The 12,464-nt window shown below is 36.4% G+C and overlaps 1 protein-coding gene across 2 annotated transcripts in view; it reads left to right on the top strand.

The window, feature by feature from the left end:
- RhoGAP1A (Rho GTPase activating protein at 1A) overlaps window positions 1-12,464 on the top strand; it is a 67,111-nt gene that overhangs the window by 13,500 nt on the left and 41,147 nt on the right. For both annotated transcript variants that reach the window (XM_081771468.1, XM_081771467.1), the window contains exons 6-7: window positions 1,251-1,457; window positions 3,342-3,461. In XM_081771468.1, coding sequence (XP_081627594.1) covers window positions 1,251-1,457; window positions 3,342-3,461 — 327 coding nt within the window. The remainder of the gene's footprint in view (window positions 1-1,250; window positions 1,458-3,341; window positions 3,462-12,464) is intronic.

Below are 12,464 nucleotides of genomic sequence, written 5' to 3'. Positions count from 1 at the left end.
AAAAAAAAAACGGACCTGAAAAAAAAATTAAATTGGTTTAGTCAAACCAAATTTTGCACAGTAGCTTCACAAATTATAAGCCTCATAAACGTATATAACTTTTATATCTAGCTTTGTTTGAACTTGGGTAGGCTGAGAACTTATCAACCTGCCCTCGTATATATATTTTCTGAATAGAGTGTTAAAGAAGAAGACAGTACCTGTTCTTAGAATGCTGAATCGATTCAGTAAAACACTTCTCCGTATATCTTGTCGTGTTTAGCCGTAAGTTGTAGTCATGATACCAGGTTCGATGCCCTTTGGGAGAATACGAAAAAAATCAATTTCACAATCATTCACTTTCGTTAATCATCCGTCCCTTTTAGCCTAATTTCATTTTAGTGTCATTTTGGAAGTTGTAGTGGATTTTTATCACTTTCAGTTTTAATCGAGTTAAGGATGGGGATGGGGATGAAGGTTGAATATATTTTTGAAACGCGTTGATTGCAGAATCCCGCTTCTCGCTATCTATTGCTATTTTTTACTGTATAGAGATCAACGTTAAAACCAGAAGTGATTGATTTCTGCTACTACCAGTTTGAATAGAGGTTTAAGATAGAAGATACTACCTATTTTCTTAGAATGCTAATTCGATTTAAAAAAAATTCTCGCATCGTTTTTGCACTGTGTAAATCTATTGAAACTGGAAGTTATAGTGAAATCAATCGCTTTCAGTTTAGTAGAGTGAAGGATGAGGGTAAAATGGATTGTTGGGTCTCCTATAATCGATTGTAGCAAACTACTACTTACTGTATATTACCGTTTTTGCTCTATAGTTGTGATCATTAAAGCCGGAAATGTTTCACTTCTGCCACTTCCATCAACAAACTCGATTCTTAAATTTTACCGTCTGCATCCCGGACGAAGTTAATGGTGATCCATCAACTGTTTTTTGTCTTCAAGACGGACAGATACATAATTAACAATAATTTTCACCGATTGATTTTGATATTGAATCATGATGGTTATATATATAGGAATCTGGCAGCAGTGGATTAATAAAATAGTTCACCACTGGATTTTCGTTCCAAAATTGGTATTGGAGAACTTTATATACATCAATTGATTAATTCATATCCCACTCTAATTATGTTTTGAAGATAACAGCAGAGCTTGCATAGTGGAGATATTAACCTGACTTTTACAGATACGTCAACTTGAAGTGAGAATTACTTACTTAAACAGTTGTTGCATTTCTTGTTCCGACACAGGCCAGCAACATAAATATCTACGGAGCCTTCCTTCACAACTACAGCAGAGCAACAGACACCGTGAGAAAATGTAGCCAGAACAGTCAACAATTTGCTGAAATTACAAAAGATATTCGTCTGAAAAGTCTTGTAAATCAGTCACTTTCCCTTGAGGACTTGCTGCACAAACCTGTAGCTAGAGTTCAGAAGAATGCTTTAGTTTTGCATGTAAGTATTAGTTACTGCTTTCTGAAACATTTTTTTTTTTTTTTTTTTCATGAAGAAGTGTGAAAAGTATTCGAAATAATAAAAGTATAATTTCTGTTTTATAGAGGTGATAGTTATAAATTTAATTGAAACACTTGAAGTTGAAAGCACGTCAGATGTCTGGGTTGACAACAGTCGGGCGATGACTGCAGTGCCGGGCTTTTTTTGCTAGTTTGTTAGACCAAATTCCTTAATACCTGAAGAGCAGTAGAACGGCAGAATGCAGCAGACGGTAATACGTGTAAAATGGGCGAAGATGAAATGGTGATCGGGAAAAGCACTCAGTAACAGATCCCGCTGACCATTAAAGCGAATTGTCACTCAGAACCCTCATGTGATTGCGATACAGTTGACGGAGGGACTAAAGTATTACCTTCCATAGCTTGTGTTGACAATCACAGTCCCCGTGAATTACATGGTATAGGTAGATATACAGCGTTTAGTTGCACAGGCCAAACCGCTGATAAGGAACCTTAACGCTTTAGCACGATGCCAATGGTGCCGCGAACATGCAACATGGGCGCTTATGACAGGAAACGTGTGAATCGTCGTTCATCTTCCGTTCACCACTGTCCGTTTCATGTATGGCGGAGGTTCAAAGAAGCGTATGATCTGCAGTGTCTGTTCCCAACTGTGAAACATGGCGTCGGTTCTGTGACACTGTGGGTCTCAATATCCTGGTTTTGAGTGGGTCTTGTGCTCACACTTATGAGTCACGTCACTACCTGTGATTATGTCGTCATTTAAGAGACTATGGATCCTATGATCCAGATATTGTTCCGGACGACAGCATATTCCAGGATGATAATGTGCCCATTCACATAGCTGAAGCTGTTTCGGCGTAGTTTCAGAAACATCGGGGGGGGGGGGGGAGTTGAACACGTTCTCTGGCTTGCCCAATCCCCAAACGTGAATGTAATTGAACAATGTAGTCCGGTTTGGGGATACAAATGCAACAAATTTCCGTTTCTATCATCTCGCACACATCTGAGTGTTTTATAATATAGGTATTTTAATTAAATGGATAAGTACCTGTGTGTGTCTATATGTAGATCATGATTATCGTTTTTGTTTAACCTTCATACTTAGTTCATAGACAGTAGTTTTATTTACACTATATATATTAAAAAAAAAAAAAATGCTTCCCAGTGAAGTAAAAGTATGATTGCTTGTGAGAGTGAAGAGTCGTAATATAAATACGGGATATTGCTTAAGATAAATTCAGAACTTGTAGGAAATGCTCCGAGGGAGTAGTAGTTACTAATACAGTCGATTTTTGAAACAGATTGTTACTCTTCTTAGCCTTTTGATTTGTACGAATGCCTTCGGCAACTCACATCAACTACATACACAAAGATACGATCCATGAACACCTATTGTCGCCTTCAGCGACATGTATTAGCACCTATTAAATCCAATCCTTCAATGAATGTAAAGCTACAAATCTCACAGTACAAAATACACTTAATTATGTGTTATAATAAGATAATTCTGAATGAATCTTGTTTAAAATTAGTTTAATTATGTTAATTTGTTTATTTCGTTTATTCCAATTTGTTATTTAAATACGAATACCGAATCGAAATATAAGAAAGACAATACAAATAGAAAAGGAATAAAACTGTTTATACCAAGTATTTATCCAGCATAGCATAGAAGTTGGGTATGGCATGTAAATAAATGCATTGAACAACAGAGTGTTTTGTAGAAAATAAAAACTTCCTTCAAATATTAATTCTTTGAAATTGTTAGTAGATCATTATTTTTATTTTGTACTTATCTGATAGTTTTCTATTTTTTGTGTTCTCGATAGTGAAAAGTAATAATTTTATTTAATTTTCACAGGATTTGTTGAAATATACTCCTCAATCTCATCCAGATCATAAGACATTGAATGAAGCTCTGAAAATGACTCAAAACTTCCTCGATGAGTTCAACATGATACAAACGAAAACATTATTTCCTGTAAGTTTTTATTTTAGGAAAGGAATCTTTATTTAACTTTTTTTTTTTTTTTTTTTAATTGTATGTTTTTCTTCTATCGTTGGTACCGTCATGAGTTTAATTTGGAATGAATATAATAAAGTAGTACGCGATTTTCAAATTAGTTTTACTAGTGCTTATAAAATGTGCATTTGGAATTTAATTTTTAAAACAGCAGTTCTGCCAAGGACAGTGAATATATGCAAGGTTTGACACTTCCAGGACTGATGCTGGTGCCTGGAACGGTAAAGTTACTGGAGCAACCCGTAGTGAGAACTGTTCAAAATAGTCTGTTAAATTGGTTTTGATGTCATTCTATGGAATGCAGTTTAGTTGTGCCGTTACAGAGTGTGGATATCCTAAATAGTTGTGAAATGCTATTCAGGCAGTGCCAGTTTGAGTTTGGAGAATAAGAAGAAATCTAGAGGGAGCCAAATCCGGAGAGTAAAGATAGCTGAGCCTAGGGACTCCACATTTCGCTAAGAACTGTGTCACAATTATGGCTGAGTGAGGACGAACATTGTTATCCAGGAGGAACCATTTTCCATATTCTCGCAGGTGTGGTTTCACACGATGAACTTGCGTCACCAAACAATCAACAACATTACGATAGATAGGACTATTGATTGTGGCACGCTTAGGAACCCATTTCGTAGGAATAATGCTTTGGCTGTAAAAGAAAGAAAAAAACAAACACGTTTTTGATCCTTGATTTCTGAAAGCGAATGCTGGTGAAAATATTCACTTCCACTTCATGCTTTGCCTTTTTATGGATGGATCGTATTGATAGTACTGTCTCCTCGTCTGTGACGATGTAATCCAGCAATGAAAGTTTCGACTATACGACATAATAAAATCTGACTATTTCGCTCTTTAGTCAAAAAATGAGGCACAGATCTTCCTTTTTCCCAGATCTCTCAGGATCTGCCAGATCGTTTCGCGGTTGATCTGCAGCATATCCTCAATCATACAACGGTAGAGATTGCAACATCGCAAACACTATCCACATTATTTTCTGAACGACTGGTTGACAGACATCCACTTCTGGGATAATTTTAAACTTCATCTTGCCTATCATGAGACCGGTCGTACGTCACGTTCATCACGAAATCGGGCGAACCATTTAAACAGACGATTACGACAAAAATTGAATATTCGCCCTTTGCTCCATGTAAAAATCCATGATAGTGGTATCCAGGGTGGCCTCGATGACATACTTTTGCTATCATGCAGCCAATGATTGGAGTCTGTGATGCAAGGAAGTCCTCAGCTGTACGTGGTCATCAGGGAAGTCTTCGCTCCCAAGAGGTGATCGAGATGCCACGAGTAACCAGTAAGAGAGAGAGAGAGAGCGGTGAAATAAAGTGAGCAAAGAAGGGTTTCATACTACAATTCAGAGCCTGCACCGTGCTTTGCGTGACTTATGAGCGAGCAGTGTCATGGAACATGAGGACACTGTCTGTTGACCGTAGAAGTAGCAAACAAGTTTGCGATACATTTCATGGATTCAGCACTATAACGATTTGCATTGATAATAACGGTTTCACCTCGTCTAAGAAAGGTTACTCCCACCATAGACTACCATACAAGCAACAACACCTGCAAATTTTGAAACTGTCCTAGATGTCATAACAAATCCATTTTTCAACCGAAGTGACAAGTTGATGCAGGAAGCCTTCTCTACACAAAGAGAAATATACACAATTTCCGAATGGCGATTTTTCTTGGCTGATGTCAGTTCAATTCAAGGATTCGTATGACACCCATGAGTTCATCTTTTCCAGCTTACCAATTGGATAGATCCACCGAACGACAGTAATAAGATGCATGTCTGTTCTGTCTGCAATGGTACCACCATTTTTCCGAGGTTCTGCTTCCACGATGTTCCTGAGGAGCTCGTTCGAATATAAAATTGGTGGAAGCCCACGGGTATCATTTTACAATGCCGTGTCACCGGTGAGAAATTTGACAAAACAACGACGAATGGTGCAATTCATTTGCCATCTCTGGCCCAAATGCACTGTTTGCTGCGTCTTTCTGTGCAGAAACAATGTCCCAGTTTTTGAATTCGTAGAGAAAAATCACTTTCAATTGTGAATTCTCCACGGTAGAATTTTATACGACGTTGTTCAACAATACACCGCCCTCTGACTGACTAGGTACCCCAGTCTGTTTGCTGTATGTGTACAAAGTTGTGGCGTTAGACAAGTGACCTTAATCTGTCCCTGTGTTGTGAGGCTGAGGCGAGTTTCTCACCAAACGTCGAAAAGAACATTTCGTTTGCAGCAAACTGATTACAGCTGGAGCAGCTTAAATTTAGATTTATATTTACCAACAGTTTCAGTACTAAATTTTGAGTCTCTATCCATCACGACTCTGGAACTCACTAAAGAAATAATAAACACTTCTGACCAGAGTATATACACTTCTTTATTAAAAACTAAATTCCAGTGTAACAGTTTCGACAACGTAACGTTGTCTTCATCAGACACATAAATTTTGAGGCGCTAATAATTTTTATTTGCTTAAGGAATAACTCTAGGGAATGACTTAAAAACTAGTTGAGTCCAATATTTTAAAACACAACACTTTGCGTTGTGTTGTCTTATTACAATAGTCACTGCTGTTCTCTGTGACATATGAAATGTGGCCTTACATGTATATTACAATGTTGTACACCCTGTTTCAAAAAGAATATACGTATTACGAAAAATTATTTTGTCCGAACTATCAATCGCTGCGCCTCGGCTCGGCTATTGGAGAAACAAATACATAGTCTAGTTTATATTAATAGCCGCTAGATGTCAGTTGTCTTCTGTTTTGCTTGGTAACCGTCACATGTTTAAAATGGCTACTCCGGAGCAGAAATCACTTTGTGTTCTCGAGTTTGCGAAGTGCAATTCCGTGATTACAGTGCAAAGACGTTTCAGGTTAAGGTACCAAATTGATCCTCCGAATGGGTGGAACATTCGCAGATGGTAACGGTAGTTCGTAGATACAGAATTTGTATGTAAAGGAAAGAGTCCTGGCCGCCCTCGTGTTCCTGAAGAAAATGTTGCATGAATTCAAACTGCTTTCCAACGTAGTCCTTCAAAATCAACTCGTCGTGCCAGTCGGGAGTTACAAGTGCCGACAACAACAATTTGGCGTGTTTTGAGATGTCGGTTGGTTATGAAGCCGTACAAGTTACAGCTGTTACAAGCTCTGCGTCCTGATCACATACGCAAACGTGGCATTTTGTAACGAGATTCTGGATGCTATTGACAATGATAACACTTTTGCACAACGCGTCGTGTTCAGTGATGAAGCGACTTTCCGTGTTAGTGGTCAGGTAAACAAACAAAATGTCCGAATTTGGGGCCTACAGGACCCACATGCAGTCATTGAACATTTACGAGATTCGCCCAAAGTCAATGTGTTTTTTATGATGTCCCGATCATCTGTTTACGTCCATTCTTCTTTAATGGAAACACGGTTAACAGTCAGCAGTATCTCGCTATGTTACAAAACTGGTTGTTTCAGAGGCTGCACGAAGACAACTTCATTTTTCAACAAGACTGGGCACCCCCTCACTGGAGTCGCCAAGTGCGTGAATATCTGAATGAAACTCTACCGCACCGTTGGATTGGTCGTCAAGGAGCTGGCGACTTAGCATGTCTTAGCTGGCCTCCACGGTCACCGGAATTGAACCCTGCGACTTCTTCCTGTGGGGTTTCGTTGAAGACAACGTTTATGTACCACCACTCTCACAGAACCTGGAAGAGTTGAAGAACCGGATCCGTACTGCCATAACATCAGTGACGTAGGACATGCTTGCCCGAGTATGGGAGGAATTTGAGTATCGATGTGATATTGTTCGTGTCGCTGATGGAGGACATATTGAACATCTATAATTTGAACTTTGAACTGTAATTTGAACTTCAGAGGTTCGTAAATATGTGTGTAAAATTTCATATTCGTATGTCGTAAAGTTTAATAAATATATGCATTCGAAATACGTATATTCTTTTTGAAACAGGGTGTATTTCATAAGCCGAGAATAGATTACGCTGTAGCGTGGGGACCGATTAGGCTGAAGTCCGGCCTGCACCTACAAGTGAAGTTTACTTTCAATTACGTTTTGTACTTTAGTAGATTGTTTCGTATTTAATTACTAATGGAACGTAAGGAATATATTTTAAATTTTATTGTCTAGATTAGTGTTGTAAATAGAAAAAAAACCGTTCGTTTTTTTTCAGAAATGTACGTTTTTTTTAGAAAAAAAACATTGCCTCTCGTTTTTTTTCTAAATTTCGTTTTTTTTCAAATAGTCATTTGTAATGCATCTTACGTCTATTTAAATATGAAATATTTTTTTGTAGGTGTAATCACCGTAAAATGCAATGTAAATTAAACCCTAGACACTGATACGCTACAAATATTTTACAATTTACATGAATACCATACCTATTAACAATTCGGATTTCAGCAGTTTTCATCAATATCAACTAAGAAATAAAAGTAGAAATGAAATTTTGTTTTTTCTTGAAAGCAGGCCTTTAATATGTACGAAAATAATGTCACGAACAGTATAAAATTCAAACAACTTGTCTAAAGGTAAAAGCTAATACTAATTTGCCTAATAGTATTTTTCTAAATATCATATATAAATAATTTGTCGACTAGATATATATGATATGCAAAGCCGGCTCTACCATATCTTTAACACATGCATTTGCATGGAGCGGCAAGTTTGGAGGGTCCGGCAAAATCTGTTATAAGTAGAAACCGGATGTTTAGGGATTAAAAACTTGGAAAATGGACAGGCAAATAGGCACCTAAAATTCTAAAAGAAAAAGCAGTAAAATAGGCACTAAAATGTAACTCGAAATAATGAAGATAAATACTCAATACAATTTAAAAAATAGATTCGTCATAAATAGTGTTCAAAAAATATAGCAACATACCTGTTTGTTAATGTCTTCTTTCATTCTATATGTAAAAAACGAAGCTTAATATGTATTTCATATATATATATATATATATATATATATATATATATATATATATATAGAGAGAGAGAGAGAGAGAGAGAGAGAGAGAGAGAGAGAGATTGTAATATGCCATGTGCTTGTGTTATTTACAGTATATAAATTATATATATTTCCCAATTAAGTCTTATTTCAAAGAAATTGCATAGAATACGCAATATTAGGCACTAAAGCAATTATTTAGGCAGTGAGGGCCGAAATAGGCAAAATAAGCAAAATGAAGTTGGCTTAAATCGAAACTATAATTCCCGATATAAAATTTAAAATGTTATTTTTGATCATATCTTTAGCATTAAAGAACATTAAAGAACATTTTGCCTAACATCCGGTCTCTAGTTATAAGTATATTATTTAAATTAAATATTTCTTGTTGGAAACAGACTTCATGATGATGATAGTTACACTTACTAAGTTGACCTATTTGAATACTACCTTCATTTGTTTAGGTTGCATTAGTTTAAGGTCACATGGACAATGTTAAAGCAAATAGTCGAATCAATCCGAGCACAATTGCTTGATTGTTTTCAAATGCAAGAATTCAATTCTCGAATAGTAGCGAATATCTGTTCCACTTAGTAAGTTATCACAGTTTTGATATGACAACTAGTCTTGTTTTTGTCAGAAACAAGTTCCTTATCATTGAAGATAGAAACAAGCTTTTTAAAAAATGTTAACAGATGTAGAAGAAAGATCAAGAAATAAAGATAAAAGAGCTAGTTGCGCTGAAATTGCAAACTGATACATTGAGATTGAAGCTCGATATTGAATTCTATAAAAAGGATTACCATCTTTCCTCTTCAGGTGTGTTTGCTTTATCTTTCACTAACATAATAGATTTATATTTAAAAGAAAAAAAAACAGACAAAACGGGATTGCATTTTTAGTAAGTATTTAAGCCTTTCTGAGTGTAACTGCACTTACCTTCCCCTTCATTGTTCATGTTGAAGTAGCATACTCAAAATGATGACTTTTAAGATTTCTTTTCTGGAGAAAGGGGGAGGCGGCAAATTATGCCAAGCACGGGGCGACAAATTGCCTAGGGCCGACCGTGTGTATGATGATGAAAGTTGGTAGTTGATAATAATGGCACTTCTTGTATATGTATATACAAGACATGAATGTATGATGACACAATTTGAAGTAATGCAGGGTGTTTCAAAATAATATTAGGGTTTTGAAACTTTGTAGTATCTATTACAATTAACTTACAATTATAAATATTATATCAAATGAAAGAGCAACTCAAACAGTTTTGTACGCACGCATGTACATACATTGTTTCTTCTGTCTGCCGTTAGGAGGAGCAAGTAGCAAAGATGGAGACTAGAGAGCAGAAAGCTTTTTGTGTTTTAATAAAGATTGAATCTGTACAGTGCAACCGTCTGTGTGAAGAATATTAAGGAGACGCTTGCAACTACGTCCTTATCGTTTGTAGTTGCTACAGGTCTAAAGCCTACAGACTACGGTTTACGTGCCAATTTCGCAAGTGAAATATTGCTGCATAACAATAAAGATTTTCTGGATCGTGTCGTCTTCAGTGATTAATCGATATTTCACCTAGGAGCTAATGTGAACACTCATAATGTTTGCATCTGGCCGTCAGCAAATCCTCAGGAGATGGTACAGTTGAAACGAGACTCCCCTAAATTGAATGTGTTTTGTACCATATGGCGGAAAGTTTATGGGCCTTTCTCGCCTATCGACTAGATGTGTACCGTGTGACGAATGAATCTCACATCGAACACTTGTAGCAAAGACTGTTTGAGGTGCTCTTTTACTAGATGCATTGCTTATAATTGTACGTAAAATGTAATAAGTACTACGAAGACTTAAAACCCCGATATTCCTTTTGAAACACCCTGCATTCCTCACCAACAGTGTTAGAACTAAGATGTAAAAGGAGAGAAAATTTTCCTTATAAATTTATTGTTTACAACAACGATATTATTATTAGTCGAGACTATAACTACAACAACAACACGGTTTAGTAATGTAATCAAATGTACACCAGGTGGTCAAAGTGGCACACACGGGTGTGTCATGTTTTTAATCCGCTCCTGTGTGGACACTATTTAAGATATCGGGATATTATTCTTGCCAAATATGGTTGGACCATAGTTTATTATATTAATTTATTTTTCTTCTAGTGTCGAATTTCCTTCTCAAATTTCACGCCAGTCAAAAATTCGAGAATTTTCTAATTTCAAATTTCCTTTACTTTTTTCCCTGTAGCTTCCTTCGTTGTAGAAAGACCTCTTTAATTCTTGCCAGATAGATACCTCGGATGGATACCTAACTGTTGACATCAATTGGACGGGCCTGCGCGTAGTGTTGCCAATTAGGGAAATTAAAACTTATCTAAATTTGGGAAAAATTCGAGATTTTTGTTTATAAATCCGTACCTATACGTCCGAGTGCAAGTTAACTTACGCCAATCGAACATTTGTCCTTACTTAACCAATGCAAGTACAGATCTTTACAATGGGTAATTAGAGGGCGCACGAAAAATTCGTATTTAGGTTCTAACCCTTGATTTTTCTAGTTTTTCCCTTTTATGTTTACCATAATATATTTTTGGTAATTAGAAGCTTTGTTCCTTATATATCGCCCTAATACTTGTAGGATATATTAGTGGTGTACCAATGTTTAATTTAAGATAGTTTGCGTCTGTCTGGTAGCAGTGTTGCCAGATACAGAAAATTTTAATTCCAGATTTTAGAGGGAAACTTTGGGAAAATTATCTGTTTTGTCTCTAGTATTTCCATCTTGTTGGCTACATCGAAACAAACGTACCAGTATCTGGAAGTCTCGTCTTTGCCCTACACAACGCACTATAGAAATTTTAGTAGGATAATTAGGGGAAGTACAGTTGAGGTTTACACTAGACCTTGTTCTCTAATTGGAACGATAACTGATTTTTTTAGGTAGAATGAGATTTTTTATTGACATGCTTACTTTATTATATATCGTCACAATACTTGTAGGATATATTACAGGGATACCAAAGCTTATTTTAAGATAATTTGTGTGTGTCTGATAGCAGTGTTACAAGCTACAGAAAATTTTAATTCCAGACTTTGGAGGCAAAGTTTGAAAAAAAATCCCTTTTTTGTTTCTATTATTTCCCTCTTGTTGGCTACACTCGAACAAACGTACCAGTGTCTAAAAGCTTCGTACTTAACCTACACAGCGCACCATAAAAAGTTTCACTAGAATAATTAGGAGAAGTACAGTTGAGGTTTATAATAAACCATTTTCTGGAAATGGTAAGAAAATGGCGAATTTCTGAGATAGAAAGAGATATTTTTTAAAATTTCATGCTTACTTTGTTAGATATCGCCATGATACTTGTAGGATATGTTTTTGGAGTACCAAGATTTATTCTCAGATAGTTTTCGTCTGTCTGATAGCAGTGTTTCTAGCCAAAACAATTAATTCCCGATTTTAGGTGAGAAATTCGGAAAATTTCCCCTTTCCCCTTTATTATTACCCTCTTGCTGGCTACATTGAATCAAATGTACCACTACCTGAAAGCTTCCTCCTTGGCCAACAGAACGCTCCATAAAAAGTTTCAATAGGATAATTAGAGAAGCTGTAGCCCCGGGATATCTGTTGATTTTTGCTTCTGAGGCGTAAAAAGTGTCAACATTTCATGTGTATGATGACAGAGATTTTTTTCTTTCCCTCTTTGAATTGAAGCCAGCAACTTCAGGATTTCACTGGACCTTGTCAACACACCAAAGAATTTTTTAAGTGACTTGAACCCATATAGCAGCAGTGGTGCTAGATACAAAAAAATGAAATTCGGTTAGGGATTTTTTTTGTAAATTTTCACTCCTACATTTCCCTCAATAATTTCTCACCCGTTGGCAAGACTGCAATGTAACTTACACCAAACATAGCCACATCCATTTTCTAAAAAACAGGTCCTTAACTATATCAATCGAATGAATGG

Source organism: Thermobia domestica, chromosome 9 (genome assembly GCF_964235325.1).
Source record: "Thermobia domestica chromosome 9, izTheDome1.hap1.1, whole genome shotgun sequence".
NCBI lineage: Eukaryota > Metazoa > Arthropoda > Insecta > Zygentoma > Lepismatidae > Thermobia > Thermobia domestica.
Note: the sequence above shows the minus strand (reverse complement) of the source record. Positions and strands in the feature narration are given on the sequence as shown.